At 46.0% G+C, this 13,907-nt stretch overlaps 1 protein-coding gene across 2 annotated transcripts in view; it reads right to left on the bottom strand.

Moving 5' to 3' along the window:
- LDLRAD3 (low density lipoprotein receptor class A domain containing 3) overlaps positions 1–12,086 on the bottom strand; it is a 226,021-nt gene extending 213,935 nt beyond the window's left edge. The window contains exon 1 of one of the 2 annotated variants that reach the window (XM_072969791.1): positions 11,934–12,086. In XM_072969791.1, coding sequence (XP_072825892.1) covers positions 11,934–11,979 — 46 coding nt within the window. In that variant the 5' untranslated portion in view covers positions 11,980–12,086. The remainder of the gene's footprint in view (positions 1–11,933) is intronic. The other variant, XM_072969792.1, reaches the window with a different exon arrangement.
- Positions 12,087–13,907: the final 1,821 nt, after the last annotated feature.

Below are 13,907 nucleotides of genomic sequence, written 5' to 3'. Positions count from 1 at the left end.
CTTATATGCCTTATCTCACTTGAAATATTTCTACATGGTAAGGACCATCATTATCCCGATTTACAGATGAAGACACAGTGGGTGTGAAAAAGCTGAAGAAACCTGGCCAAAGCCAAGGCAGTGAGCTGGGATTTGAACCTACGCTGGCTCACTCAAAAGCCTGTATTCTCAGCCACCAGTCAGTGCGTCTCAAACTTCAACGCGAGCCGAATCACCCGAGGATTTTGTTAAAATGCAGGTTCTGATTCAGGTGATGCTGACGCTGCTGGCCTGGAGACCACATTTGGAGCAGCAAAGCTCTACACGATAATCCCACGATAATACTATCATCTTAAAGGAGAAAATACGCTATACTCAAGCTGGAACATGTTCTCTAATAATTTAAATAATACCAACGGTTACTAACATATAAAAGCAAAAATACACTTTTCTTCTCGATCACTTTTGCAAAGCCTCCTTTCCTATCCATGCGGCAGGCCTGAAACTGTCCTTGTGAATTCCCACCCCACCCACAGACGCTCCCCGGGGCAGCCTCTGCTGTCAGACTAAGCTCAACTCGAAGCTTAATGAACCTTCTCATCTCATTAGCAGGGAAGATTTTATCCCCAAAGCTTCCGTTAGCAAACACTTCCATGAACCCAGGGAGCAGGTGTGTGGAGGAAAGGCTCCTAGGGGTGTCCCGAGGAAGCACCCACAACCCCCTACTGCAGACACATCACTGAGGGTGATTTCAGATTCGGAGTTTCCCTATTGCCATAGACTTTTTCTTTGAAACACTGAAATTATGTACTCTCTAAATATTTTAACCCTCCAAAATTTGGCAAGCACTTGCTAATTTGATACTCAAAGAACCTTCAACACTCTTTAATTAGGTTCCTAATTCTTCAAGTCTTTTTATGTGGGATTATCAGAGACTCGTTGAATAAACCTTTTGCCATTTGCAGTAACCCTGTTTATCTACCTCAATGCTTAATGCGACGCAAATGCTATATGCAGTTACTTATCTGATACCATGAAAGTAGCCCTTGCATGTAAGATTTTATTTCCCTAACTTTTCATTTTATCTATATTTCTTGGTTCTTACCATGTCTCCTATAATGAATAGACAAGTGATTTTTCCCCCACAAAACTTAGTGACAATCTGTTGTACATTTAAGTCTTATAATTGATGTATTTCCATCATCCTCCATTTCCTTCTAAGATTACATTTATTGATACACTTCCTTCCTTGAATCATTTGTGTGGTTTCAGTAGCAAATTTTTATTTCCTTAAATTGGACCAGAAGATAATCTTAAGTTTCTTACTATTTAATGTTTTTAACACTGATTATTAAATAAGGCAGAATTGTTTTCACTTATTCCTCCCAGTAACTTCCCCTATTCCTTAAGTCAACTATGTAAACTCTCTTCAAATGGAATTAAGGTGCATAGCAGTTTTCATTCACCTGTCAAAAGCCCTTTTTACATGCCACATGCTAGACCCCCAGTTGTCTAATTTATCGTCTAATTTTAAGATGGCTATAATCCATTTCCCTCTCAAAGGCCTCTTTCTCTTTGTTTTTTGTTTGTTTGTTTGGTTGGTTGGTTGGCTGGTTGGTTTTTTTTTTTTTTTTTTTGAGCCACAGGTGTCTCTGGTAAAGAACTCTGCAGATCTTTGAAGCTGAATGAGACTGTCCTAAAATCTAGAGGAGAAACAATGTGTCACCAAAGGGCAACGTCTAAATTTCATTCTTCCCTCAACTGCTTCCCCTCTTCAAAGTCACAGTCACTTATCTTTAGTGATCACCTCCATGCCTTCCAGGTTACTTACAGGAAATCCGACTGTGTGACTGACCCTAAGCCAAGCCCTGACTCGGGTGCTGGGGTGTCACAGCAAATAAGACAGACATCAAAGAACACAGCAGACCCCATCCTGCCTCGTGGAACTGTAATCACACAAGAATGGGACAGTTCCTTCTTCTTTTCAGGGTTATTGCTGAGTTACATTCTATGAGTACTTCTGAAAGATCCCAGACTGCCCCTCAATGCTGGACAGTGGTCCTTTCCATGAATATGTATGCCAACTCTTGATCCGCTCCAATCCCTCTGGTGTATTTCTTCTCCAAAAGTAGTAAGCATTCTCATCGTATTTTCAACATCTGTTAACTTATCTTGGATTGTCATTATCTTCTACTCAGGTAACATAACTGAACTTTGGGCATGCTAAATCTTTCCCTACGGCATCACGGCTGCCCTTCATAGGTTCCACCAACATGTATAGTTTCTCTGTAACATTTTCAAGGTTAGTTCAATCATCCATTAATACAGGATATTTCTGATGCAAGTCATTCTTTCCAACTTTATCCTTTTTGCAGTAATTAGCATCAGGGCATGGGAGAGCACATGCTTAGCAAGCATAAGGTCCTGGGTTCAATCCCTAGTATTTCTCCACCAAAAAAAAAATCATTAAAAATAAAAGTTTTTTTAAAAAATACAGTAATTAACATCAACTCTTTCCAGTCCTGCTACACCAGGTCACTGCCAGCAGGAGGGACTCCCCACCATCGTACTTTTTAATCCAACTTTTATAAAATCTGTTTTTGAAACCCCTCATTCAGTTCTGTTCTGGCTTCTCTTAGCCTCGACAGTTTTTGTTGTTTTTTTTTTAACAGCTTTGGATTTTTTTTTCTGATGCAGTTTTTTTCTGGTGAAACACCCTACATCACTAATCACTCTTCCATCTTCACCAAACTCCTCTATCTTATTTTCATAATAAAAAACAAGTTAAATTTAGAATTTTCCAAACCAATTGAGAGGCTTTTTTTTTTTCCAATGGACTGTGAAGCTACAAGTGTGACGAGGGCTCATTTCTCAGCCATGTCCAATTAGTTTAATGACTCCTGGAGAACAGTGCCCTGATTCAAGGCAAAAGCTGAAGGAAAATGTTCCAGTAAGGTCATCAAAGACAGCACACTTGTGATATCCCCAAAGCTAACCTCACCGGGCCTTATAATAACGAGAAGGGGTTTTTAATGCAATAAAATTACATACCCTTTATGGTTTCATCTCTCTCTGCCAACAGACACATGAGTGTCCCACCCGGAATGCTGGCATCTTGGGTCCACAAGTCTTCTAAATCAAGTTATTCATAAAGGCCATGCCCCTCCAGCACCCAGTTCCTGAAGGCCCGTTTCAGAGTCAGCTAACTGGCTGCCCTCCCTCTTTGTGGCCTCCTCCAGGCCAGAGTCAACCCTGGTCTTGAAACTGCGCTATTTTGCCTGTCAGAAATCACAGTTGGAGCTGAGCACCTGCAAAGTCACCCAACATACAGTCTCCTGGTATCACAATGACTCATTAAAAAGAGAGACAGTTTTCAGGAGAGAACTTGGGAGTGAGGGTTTGGAATCCTGAGGGCCATGCTGGCCTGCCTTTAGTTCTAACGCTGTTCAGATCTGTAGCCTTACTGCCTTACAAGACAGGACTTACTGCCCACAAGAAAGGGGTTTGGGGTAACAAGAAAGGGCAAATTCTTCCTACCTCTGATTCCTTTCCAGTGCAGTACGCTAACATTTCACCTTCCACAATAAGTAACACCCACGACTAGGTCAGAAAAAGTTCTCCTATGTGTAAACCTCACAAGCTTAAGCTCAGGGTGAGGAAGTAAGAAAAAACTTAAATTTCTCTTTTTATGTGGGGCATGATAATCAGCACTATATTTTTGTCTTAAAAATCTATTTCTAGACTTTATAAACAGTGGGCCCTTCTATTTGGCACCCAGCCCTATTTGAGGGAAGTACTGACCAAAATGAAATTGCTTTTGGTTGGTATTCCAACAAAATATTTCCATCAAAGGGGGAAAAAAATTCTCCATTATGAATATATGCAAAGGCAAGCCTCATGGTGCTGAAATAATTTTCTTACTGTTGTTACTGTTTCTTTTACTAAAGCAAACCTCTACCAAGGCCAACTTAAATGCCTACAATAACAAGTTCTCCACAGGGGGGAACAGCAAAGCTTCAGTTTCCATCTGCCAAAGACAAGCCACTTGAATAAAATCAACTTGAGATACCCCCAGCCCAATGGCTCTCCAGCAGGCCATTTCAGCCAACATAATAAGCATGGAGTCAATACTGACACCATACCCAGTGACGGAATTCTCTGGCACAGGCCAGGGGGTGCACTTCCTTCCTCCTACACACATGAACTTGAGTGTCTACTCAACGCCAAAGCAGTAGGGCCGGTGGTCGGGGCAAAGGTTTAAGTTGTGCAGACCTACTTGCCCCGCCTTTTACTGGCCGTGGGGTTGGAAAAATTCCTTATTGTTGTAGTTTCCCCCTCTATAAATGGCAGAGCACACTACCTACCTGAATAAACTGCTGTGAGAATAAAATAAGATTCATCAGCAGAGAAAGCATGAAATAGATAAATTACAGTATGTATGTATGTATATATATATATATATACACACACACACACATACATACACATATTTTTAAAAGAATGGGTACTTACAGAAGAATTAAAAGAAAGGTGGCCAAGAAGACCAGTATCTTTGGTATTGTAACATCTCCAAGATCAGGATGTGCCTGATTCACCTTTAATGTTGTAACATCTCTGAAATCAAGATGTGCCCCACAGCCAGTAGCATCTTATGAGAGCACAGGGTGAGCAGCAGCTGCAATCTGCTGGTCACTGGCAGTGCCTGGGTGAGTTCGGTCCCAGCTGTTGATGCGTGCCATCACTTCTGGCCAGTTCCATGCATTGCTGGTAAGACAGAGGTTGAATTCACCTGCTATTTAGAATGTCTTTTAAAAGATGACACTAAACTTTTGCATTGAAATGAAAAAGCATTGTGTATATACAAAGAGGCGAGGAAACAGTGTGCCTTTGAAAATAGTGAAGCAAGTATCTGTCATTGGAGAATGACTGCAATCTCGTATTTTCTTGCAAAGCATGAGGCAAGCACCTTAAAGGACTTAAGAGAAGAAGAGATTCCATAAATAGCTGAAACTATGTCACATTTTGTTTCTGAGATAGAGGCAAAAGAGTGCCTCTCACAAACTGGGAAACACAAGGGAAGGTGAGTGAAAATGCCAAGTGTGTTGCAATAATCAGAATGTCCAAACAGCAGGAACCAGGGGTGACCCATTCACGGAGCTCCAAGTAGAACTGACAAAAATACAGTATTTAAGTTAAAAAAAAAAAAGCAAGTCAAAAAAACTACAAAAATAGACAAGTATGAGCTCATTAATCTCTATGTACCCACGTGTATGTGTGTATAAATCCATCTTAGGGCTAAACTGATATGTACTAGACAGTTAATAGTAATTCAGAAAAGAGGAGAGAAATGTAAACAGAGGATGAAGGAAGATTTTAATGTTTTATTGTAATGACTTCTAATGTGCTTGAAATTTTTATAATGAGCATGTATTCAATGCATTACTTTTGTAATGTTTTTAATTCAAGAGGATTAGAGTGAAATAATACAACCCTGCCAGACAGAGCAAACCTTCAATGAGTGGTAGCCATTATTACAGTCCATGTTTCCTGAGAAACATGACATAGATGTTTAACTTAGGATCCTAACCCTTAAGGAGTTTACAATCTAGTAGGATTAGAGACTAAAAGAGGTAGGAGATATATATATATATGCATCAAGATATGTATATATACATACACCAAGATACGTGTATATATACCAAGATATGTATATATACACGTATACACGTGTATATATATGTAGTATGTACATATATGTGTCTGTAGGCAGTATGGCACGATAAAGCTGTTGCCTAAAGACACAGAAGAAATGTCTTGTTAGAATCTCAGAAGCCTAGAGCGAAAAGACCCTGAGAACACCAACATACGTACCCCAGCATTTTATCTGGGTAGCTAAAGATGAAGAAGCAGGCTAGGACGTGCGTCATCACCTCTGAAACCTGATCAAGAATGACCCATCCATTAAACATCCCCAACGACAGGTTATCCATCTTTGCTGAGGCCCTATGACATCCCCAGAGCTCTGTTTCCATGAAGGTCATAGATCCATCAGTATGTCTCACATTTAGGAGCGTCTCCAAAACACCACTTGCGGGAGAAGTGTTTCTGTTCTTCCCAGATAACGACAGAGGTAAACAACCCCATTTCCATCACTGGATCATTCCATCCTTCAAGGGCAAAGAACAAGTTCTACCCAGCTTCGTGCCCCACTAGACCACGGCACAGCGCCCCGAGGTGGCAGAGCTGGTGCTACACGAGTGAGCAGTCAAATTAAGCTTCGAGAAGAGTTTTCAAGGTACCCAGAGACAAAAGGGAAAATGATATTCTCATGCTTGGAAGCTAGGGCTCCTCCCTGGAGAAGAGTTTTGGAAGAGGGCATGACCTGAGGCACATGTGCCTGGTGGAAGGCAAAGGGCACTTCTCCCCTTCAAACCCAGCACCCCTCTCTTGGTACCTCCTTTCTTCCTGCGAATTCACAGGCAAAAGAAGACAGCAGCAGACCATGTGCGTTGCTGGTCTGAAGGGAAGAGGAAGTGGGAAACTCAAGGAAGGCTGGACACTCACTGAACAAAGGAGAAGGACAGCTGGCAGGCAAAGTGTCTTAAAGGAATCCAAGAGTTATAAAGTGATGCAGAGCGTAACTTTCAAAAGACTTCAGAGAAGAAAGCAGAGGACGAAAATTTCTCCAGAACCAGCTGGCCGCTGGCATAGACGAACCCTGCTCCCAGCCACCTGCGGACCGGACTCAAGTTGTAAAACCTTTTGATGGGAAGGGAGGAGGAATTGTGGGGCGGGAAGGGGAACCAAAAAGAACAATGACTGCGCTGTAGGGCAGAGGAAGGGGGACTTTCAGGGTGGAGATTTCAACACACAACTCCCAAGGCAAACTTTCAGACAGCTTCTCCAGCTCGCAGGGCCAGGGGACCTTCCAAGCTTAACAGTTACTCACGGAAGCAGGTGGCTTCTGGTGTCACCCGCCACCTGCCTTTTACCTGCTTTCTCAGCCTGTCTCTCCCAAGAGAACCAAATCCACAATCTCAAACTTCACCTGCCTTCACTATGACACAAGGGGGAAGCGAGTGGGAAAGGCCAGTGCTGAGGTCGTTTCTAGCTAAGAATGTATTTTCACATTGAACTTGTGAGGCTGCAGAAACAGAAAGCAGAAACCTGATGACAAAAAAGCCCCTGGGAGGAGGAGACCATCCTGAGCCATGGCATCTGGTGGATGAGCAGTAAGAATGCTCAGGATGAGTGGCGAAGGGGCAACTCACACACACTGGGGGTCCTCAACAGGGGTACTGAAGGGGCATGGTTTTGCCCCCAGAGGACATTGGGAAACATCTGGAGAAATCGCTGGTTGTCACAACTGGGGGAGACAGGGAGGCAGGTAGGAGGAGGCTGCTACTGGCACTGAGGACCAGAGATGCTGCAAAATATTTTACAATGTACAGGACAGCCCCTCACAACAAAGAAGTACCCAGCCCACATGCTGACAGTTCCGAGGCTGAGGGGGCTTCACTAGATGAGCCCCATCCCTGCAGCCATGTCCAGAAGCCCTAACAATCCTACCTGAAATAAACATCTGCCATTCTTCTGACCAAGCGGTCACCCTGTCACAAAAGTCCACGTACCCTGGCGGGCAATACTAACCATCAAGCAGGTGATGTGACAGGCAAATGCTCCACCCTCAGAGAACCTGGCTGCTCTCCCAAGCAAGCATTTTTAAGGGCACCTCTCAGGATCCCAGAGAGTAGATTCTTTCACCACAAATACAATGAAAGACAGACACTTACACACACACACACACACACACACACACACACACACACACAAGCTGCCATCTTAAAACCTCCCCAGTTGTCAGATAGATGCAGTGGCAAAAACAGCTGCCCAGTTAGGATTGCCCAGTGCATTTCCAAAATATTCCAAAGAGAGAAAGAAAGAGGGAAAGAGAGCAAACAGGACAACTCCACAGCCAAAAATAGATTTGCCCCTGAGGCTATCTCATAGCTTAAAAACAACTCAATAAGAAAAGGGGGGAATGTAAATATAGAGCCCAGCGAATGAAAACGAACCCCTGTGTAACTACCACTCAGGTCAAGAAATGGCTCGGCAGCCTGCGGTATCTCCCTGCGGGGCGTGCCTCTCCCATGCACACAGCCAAAATACTGCTGCTATTTTGAAAGTTCCATCTTTACCCAAGGTCTGAGACTTATTTTATGTATTTACCATGAATACCAACTGCTGCGACCACAAAGTGAACGGATTTGGGAAGGGGGACTGTTTATGGAAACAAGATCATGGACTATTAATTCACAAAAGCACGTACGCCCGAGGAAAGGCGTGGAGGCGCCACGCAGGACGCCTGGAAATGGGGAGAAAGCGCAGGTGGGGGCTGAGAGAAACCTGAGTTAGTATCCAGCACCCTGGGTGTAGATGACCTCTCGTGAACCACAAAGTGACTTCCCGTCACACCACACCATTGGAACAATTCAACGGGACCGTGTGTTTAAATGGGGAGCAAAGCACCTCACACACAGGAGACGGTCCACAAACACTGGCTTCCCTTTCTTCTCCTTGTCCATGAAAAGAGGCAAGTTTGAAAGGGCTGCGACTTTTCATAGGAAATTATTTGATTAGAAACTGTCCTCATTCCCAAATTCTCTAGACTGTTTTATGAAGGTGACGATCCAAGCCCATTTTCAAGTCACCCAGGTGACTGTGACAAGACATCTCCACCAGTCCTGGAGGCCCAGAATGCACCGCCCTGCCCTTGCCTGCTTACTCACATCCCCGACTCTCCCTCACTTATCACAAGGTGAAAGGCCTAAGTGGACTGTCAGGAAAAAACACCTCCCACCCCAGTAGGGCGCCTTCGTCCATCTCTTTGAAGACGAAAAGCAACGAGGTGTGTTTATTTGTACTTGGTGCACACAGTCTCATCGACCGGCCAGCGCTGCACGAAGCCTTTCAGTTCATTAAAAAAAAAAAATTGCTAAAACCCACCCGTTCACACCACTAAGCAGAACTTTCCAGGAGAAAAGGTCAGCACCCACACTCCTGGGACACACACGGGGGAAATCAAGCCTCTTCCCTGACAGACAGAGAATGTCAGGGAGTCCAACGAGAAAGGTCAGCCAGGAAGGAGGTGAGCGGTCTGGCCACCATTAGACACGCCCCACCTCCCGCCACTAAAACCCACCAAGTCCACCCTGAGAAGGAAAACTGGACGTCGGACAGGCTGAGTCTTTATCACAGGATACATTAAAAAAACAATAATGGTCAAAATCAGTGCTTCACTTCCCTAATATGAACAATAAAAACAAAGGACTCATGGACAGAGAATACAGACTTGTGGTTACCGGGGGTGGGGGCGGGGTAGAGGGTGGGAAGGGATAGACTGGGATTTCAAAATTGTAGAACAGATAAACAAGATTACACTGTATAGCACAGGGAAATATACACAAAATGTTATGATAAATCACAGAGAAAAAAATGTGACAATGAGTGTGTATATGTCCATGTATGACTGAAAAATTGTACTGAACACTGGAATTTGACACAACACTGTAAAATGATTATGAATCAATAAAAATGTAAAAAAAAATAAATAAATAAATAAATAAAAAGAAAATCCTAAAAGTTCTCACCAAAAAAAAAAAAAAAAAACAAAGGAAGAAACACGCACACAGACACACACACACACATACACAGACACACACACACACACAAGGCCTTTAAGAAGATTCCTGAATAACAAAGGACCCCAAATTGCTCTTGAAATGTCAGTGCTCCTCCAGGCCTACAAATACCCAGAACTTCGACTAGGGCTCCACTCTGACCCCCAGCTTTGTTCACAGACTATCAAAGGGAGACAGAAATTTGAAGCGCCGGCTTTTATAACCTGCTTTCTCATTCCAACTTCCCAGAAGAGGACTGAGGCATAGGACGTAGGGGTAGAGGCATAGGGTCTCGGGCTCCCTGTGAACCTCACACTGGAGCTCAGGTGCACCCAGCCGGCATTAGGAACACTGACCAGCCCTGTTTCTGGTAACACTTCAGGTAAAAGTGGAATCCCTGTTAAAAAAAACGATGCTTAATGTAACACGAAAAATGCACACACCCTAACCTACCTAGAGGTTTCTAAACCAGCAAATAATGGTAAAAGGTGAGTCAAAGCCACACAAGCTCGATGACCACAGATAACAGAAAACCACCACCTGTGTCAGCCCCCACGACTATTTTACTTATTTTAGCCCTATTTTATATGTACACACACATATTAAATAACCAGTGCTGACCAGAGAAAGACAAAATTAACCTTACAGCTATTTTTACAGAGATGGAGACTCAACTAAAGCGACCCAGTACCAACTGGAAGATGCAATAAATAACAGTTTCTACTGGGCCACAAGCAGCTCTCTGAGGACACCCACAAGACCTGGCTTCCAGACTGCCCTACTTGGGTGTTATCAGGGGATACACGCAGGTATGCAAATTGAGAACATGAATCTGGGCAAGTCTTTGTGTCCCAGGTGTCCTGGAAATCTGCCTGTCCTAACAGCCTCCGAATACTCATTCATGCCTACCTGTGACTGCCAGCGCCCCCTTGGAACTCTCTCCCTGGCTTGGCCCAATAGTTTAGGAGCAACAGGGTTCTCTGACCCAGACCTGGTTAAAAATCCACAGCAGCCACCAGCATTCCATCCTCACTGGAAGCCACAGCAAACCCACAGACATCTAAGCGGGAGTCTCCAAGGCGTGGGGATGATGTCATAGGCCTGAGAGTGGGGGAAGGCTTCCCAGTGGATTCTGAAGATGGTTAGGACCAGGGACTTCAAGGAAGGAGGATTTCTCTTTCCAAGTGCACACCTGGCAGGGAGGTGGAAGTTCAGAATTAAGGGAGCCTCAACTTTCCCAGTAAACACACCACCAAAGACACCTTCATAGCAAGTAGTCAGCATTCAGGAAAATCAGGCATTAATTAGACATGTGGATGGCACAAACGTCAGGCAAGCCAGTTTCTGCTGAAGAAAGTTCACTGGGCCCTCTCACCCACTTTTCTGGGCATCAGCTGCTCACAAATAAACATCAGGGGGCCAAGGGCCTGCTGACCCCAGGAGGGGCAGCTGACAGCTGTGGCCAGCATATGGGGCAGAGAAAGGGTGCATGCCCAAAACAGCAGGAAAGTTCCTGGGAACAGCACACTGCTCCTGGGGACCTCAGGATGCACACACTATGGCGATGCCAGGTTCAGAGGGCCAGCAAGTGAAGCCCGGGTCCTCTCCCAGGGCACCTCGCCCATCACGGCGTCCACTGTAGGGCGAATGCGAGTGAGCAGACGATTTAAATAAATGTTCTGCTCCCAGAATCAGTGCGATAGATTAATAATTCCCAGGTCTGGCCCTGCTTCATCCCTCTTTGCCCACACCACAGTCCTAGGGAGGAATGGAAGGAAGCGGCGATACCAGCCGCCCAGCAATCCAGGAAGGGAAACTGAGGCATGCGGTGCACACAAGAGATCCCGAAGAGGCCCTGAGGAGGCTATCGCAGCCCTGAGCGCCCGGTGTTTGGGATGATGGGATGAGAGAAGCGTTCTCTCCTCTTTCCTCCCCTCCTCCTCCCCTACACAACACACACACACACACACACTCTCTCCTCTCCAGCTACGCCCAATCGGGGCAGCTGCCGGGCTCCCCAGAGCGGGACTGCACACAAAGCCCCGCCCGCGCACACACAACACAGCACAAGCCGGCGCGCACGCCCACACAATAGGATCGCGCGCACCCCGCCGCGGCCCCTCGCCGGGGTCCCGGCCAGCCCGGCGCCGGGGTCCGCCCTCCGTGCACACCCGCGCGGGGAGACGCAGCCCGGGCACGGGGAGAGGGCACGACTGCAGCCCGGCTGCCGCGCCCCGCGCCCCACAGAAAGTTCGCCGGACGCCCCCGACTCACCCGCGGCGCTGCTCAGCAGCAGGCACAGCGGCCCCAGCAGCCACATGGCGCGGCCGCCGCTCCCGCTGCCCGGCGCTGCCGCTGCCCCCGCGGCCTCGGCGCTGACCCCGCCCCTCGCCGAGCTGGCCCCGCCCCCCGCTGTCCCTCCTCCCGCCCGCCCCTCCCTCCTCCGCCCGGCCGGCCCCGGCCCAGCTCCGCGAAGTTTTGGAAGCGTCCCGGCTGAGCGCTGTGCCCGCGTCTTGCTCCTGGTGTCCAGGTTCGGAGAGGCCGCAGAGGGGGCCGCGGAGGATTTGGCCCTGGAGACCTCTCGCCGCCAGCCCCCTCTGGCTTCGATGATCTCGTAACAACCGGTGCTCTGTTCTTGGCTTCTTTCTTTTCCCTCCCCCTTTTGCACCTCCAACGTCCGAGGATGCAGCGCTCACCATCTCCTCAGACACAAACTTGAGTTCTTCACTTAACTACAAAGTGATTTTACTCCAGGGAGAGGGGAAAAAGTTGGAAGGAAGGGCTAAATATTATGAGAAAATATGTATTTTATTTTTAGTAGCGAGAGTGGAATACGACAGTGCTTCTCAAACTTTCATATGCATCCGACGCACCAGGATCTTAAAATGCTGGCTCTGACGCAGTTGGTATGGGCTGGAGCCTTCGATTCTGCTTTTTAAATAAGCTTTTAGGTGATTTGGAGACTGGTGATGAGCCACCCGTGAAGTAGGGAAGCTAACACCCTCAAGGCACAGAGCATTGCCCCTGAGTTATTTCCTCTGGGTCTTTCTGGATCTTGTCTGCCGAAACCAGAGGAACGTTTGGGCCTCAATTTGCAGAAAAGGAAAGTAAGTGTGAAAGCAAAAGTCCAAATACAAAAAGAATAGCTGCTCCAATGCAGTCGCGGCTCCACGATTGATCTGGTGACAATTCCCACAGGATTTGGATGGAGGAAGAATCAATGACACATTCGTGATCCACTCTCCAGCCCCTCCCCTCCCAGGAAAAAAAACCAAAGCAAAAAAAAAAAAAAAGAATGCAAATAATAGCCAGAAACTGGAAATGTCCATAAACGAGGAATGGATAAACAAATTGCCTTCTATCATTGAATGCGACAACATGAATGAGTCTCAGAAAATTGCTAAGAGAATCCCGCCTCCAAGGGTACATTCTGTTTGATTCCATTTATAAGACACGAACGGTGGGGGAGGTGGGGGAGAAGGGAAGCAAAACTGTAGGGACCAAAATCAGATCAGTAGTTACCACCATCCCGGCCTCAGGGAGAAGGATGAGTGAAAAGGGGCCTGAGGGAACTTTCTGGGGCAGTGGACTGTTCCGCATCTTGATTGTGGTGGTTGTTACACAACTTAACACATTTGTCAAAACTCAGATAACTGCATCTCTAAAACCCACACCTAAAACAAGTGAACTTGACTGTATACACACTGCACCTGTTTAGAGGAGCAGGGAGGGTGTCGGGGCTGGGACTGCAGGTGAGGGAGGTTGCACAGCAGATTCCTGCATCAGATTTGGGATACACTGGAGACAACCTGGAGGATACTGAGATTCAATGCCTTTGCTTTTTAATTATCTGCTCTGGTCTGGAAACGAAGGCTAAAGTGGATCAGGTCAAAATTTAAAAATACCAGTGACAGTTCAAGGTAATGAGAAAATGTAATGTGATGTAAAAGGTTTAGCAAGTTCCATATTACAAAGTAGTTTGTCAAGTAAGAAAAACATAAATAGAGAAATTCTCCAAAAGATTTAGCATCAGGGTGCTTTATCCTAGAATCCATGAACTTTAGGGAGACTATCTCATGGGCTTCAGGGAATTCAAACCTCCTAAAGTTTTATGCAAATTTCTGGCATGTGTGGGTATGTGCGTTTCTCCAGGAAGCACGTTGCAGTAAGGCCCCTGGCCTCTGATAATGACATACAAGAAGGCAAATAATTTCTCCTACAGCTGCTCATTTGCCTCCAGAAATTAAG

Source organism: Vicugna pacos, chromosome 10, assembly GCF_048564905.1.
Source record: "Vicugna pacos chromosome 10, VicPac4, whole genome shotgun sequence".
In the NCBI taxonomy this organism is placed as follows: Eukaryota; Metazoa; Chordata; class Mammalia; order Artiodactyla; family Camelidae; genus Vicugna; species Vicugna pacos.
Note: the sequence above shows the minus strand (reverse complement) of the source record. Positions and strands in the feature narration are given on the sequence as shown.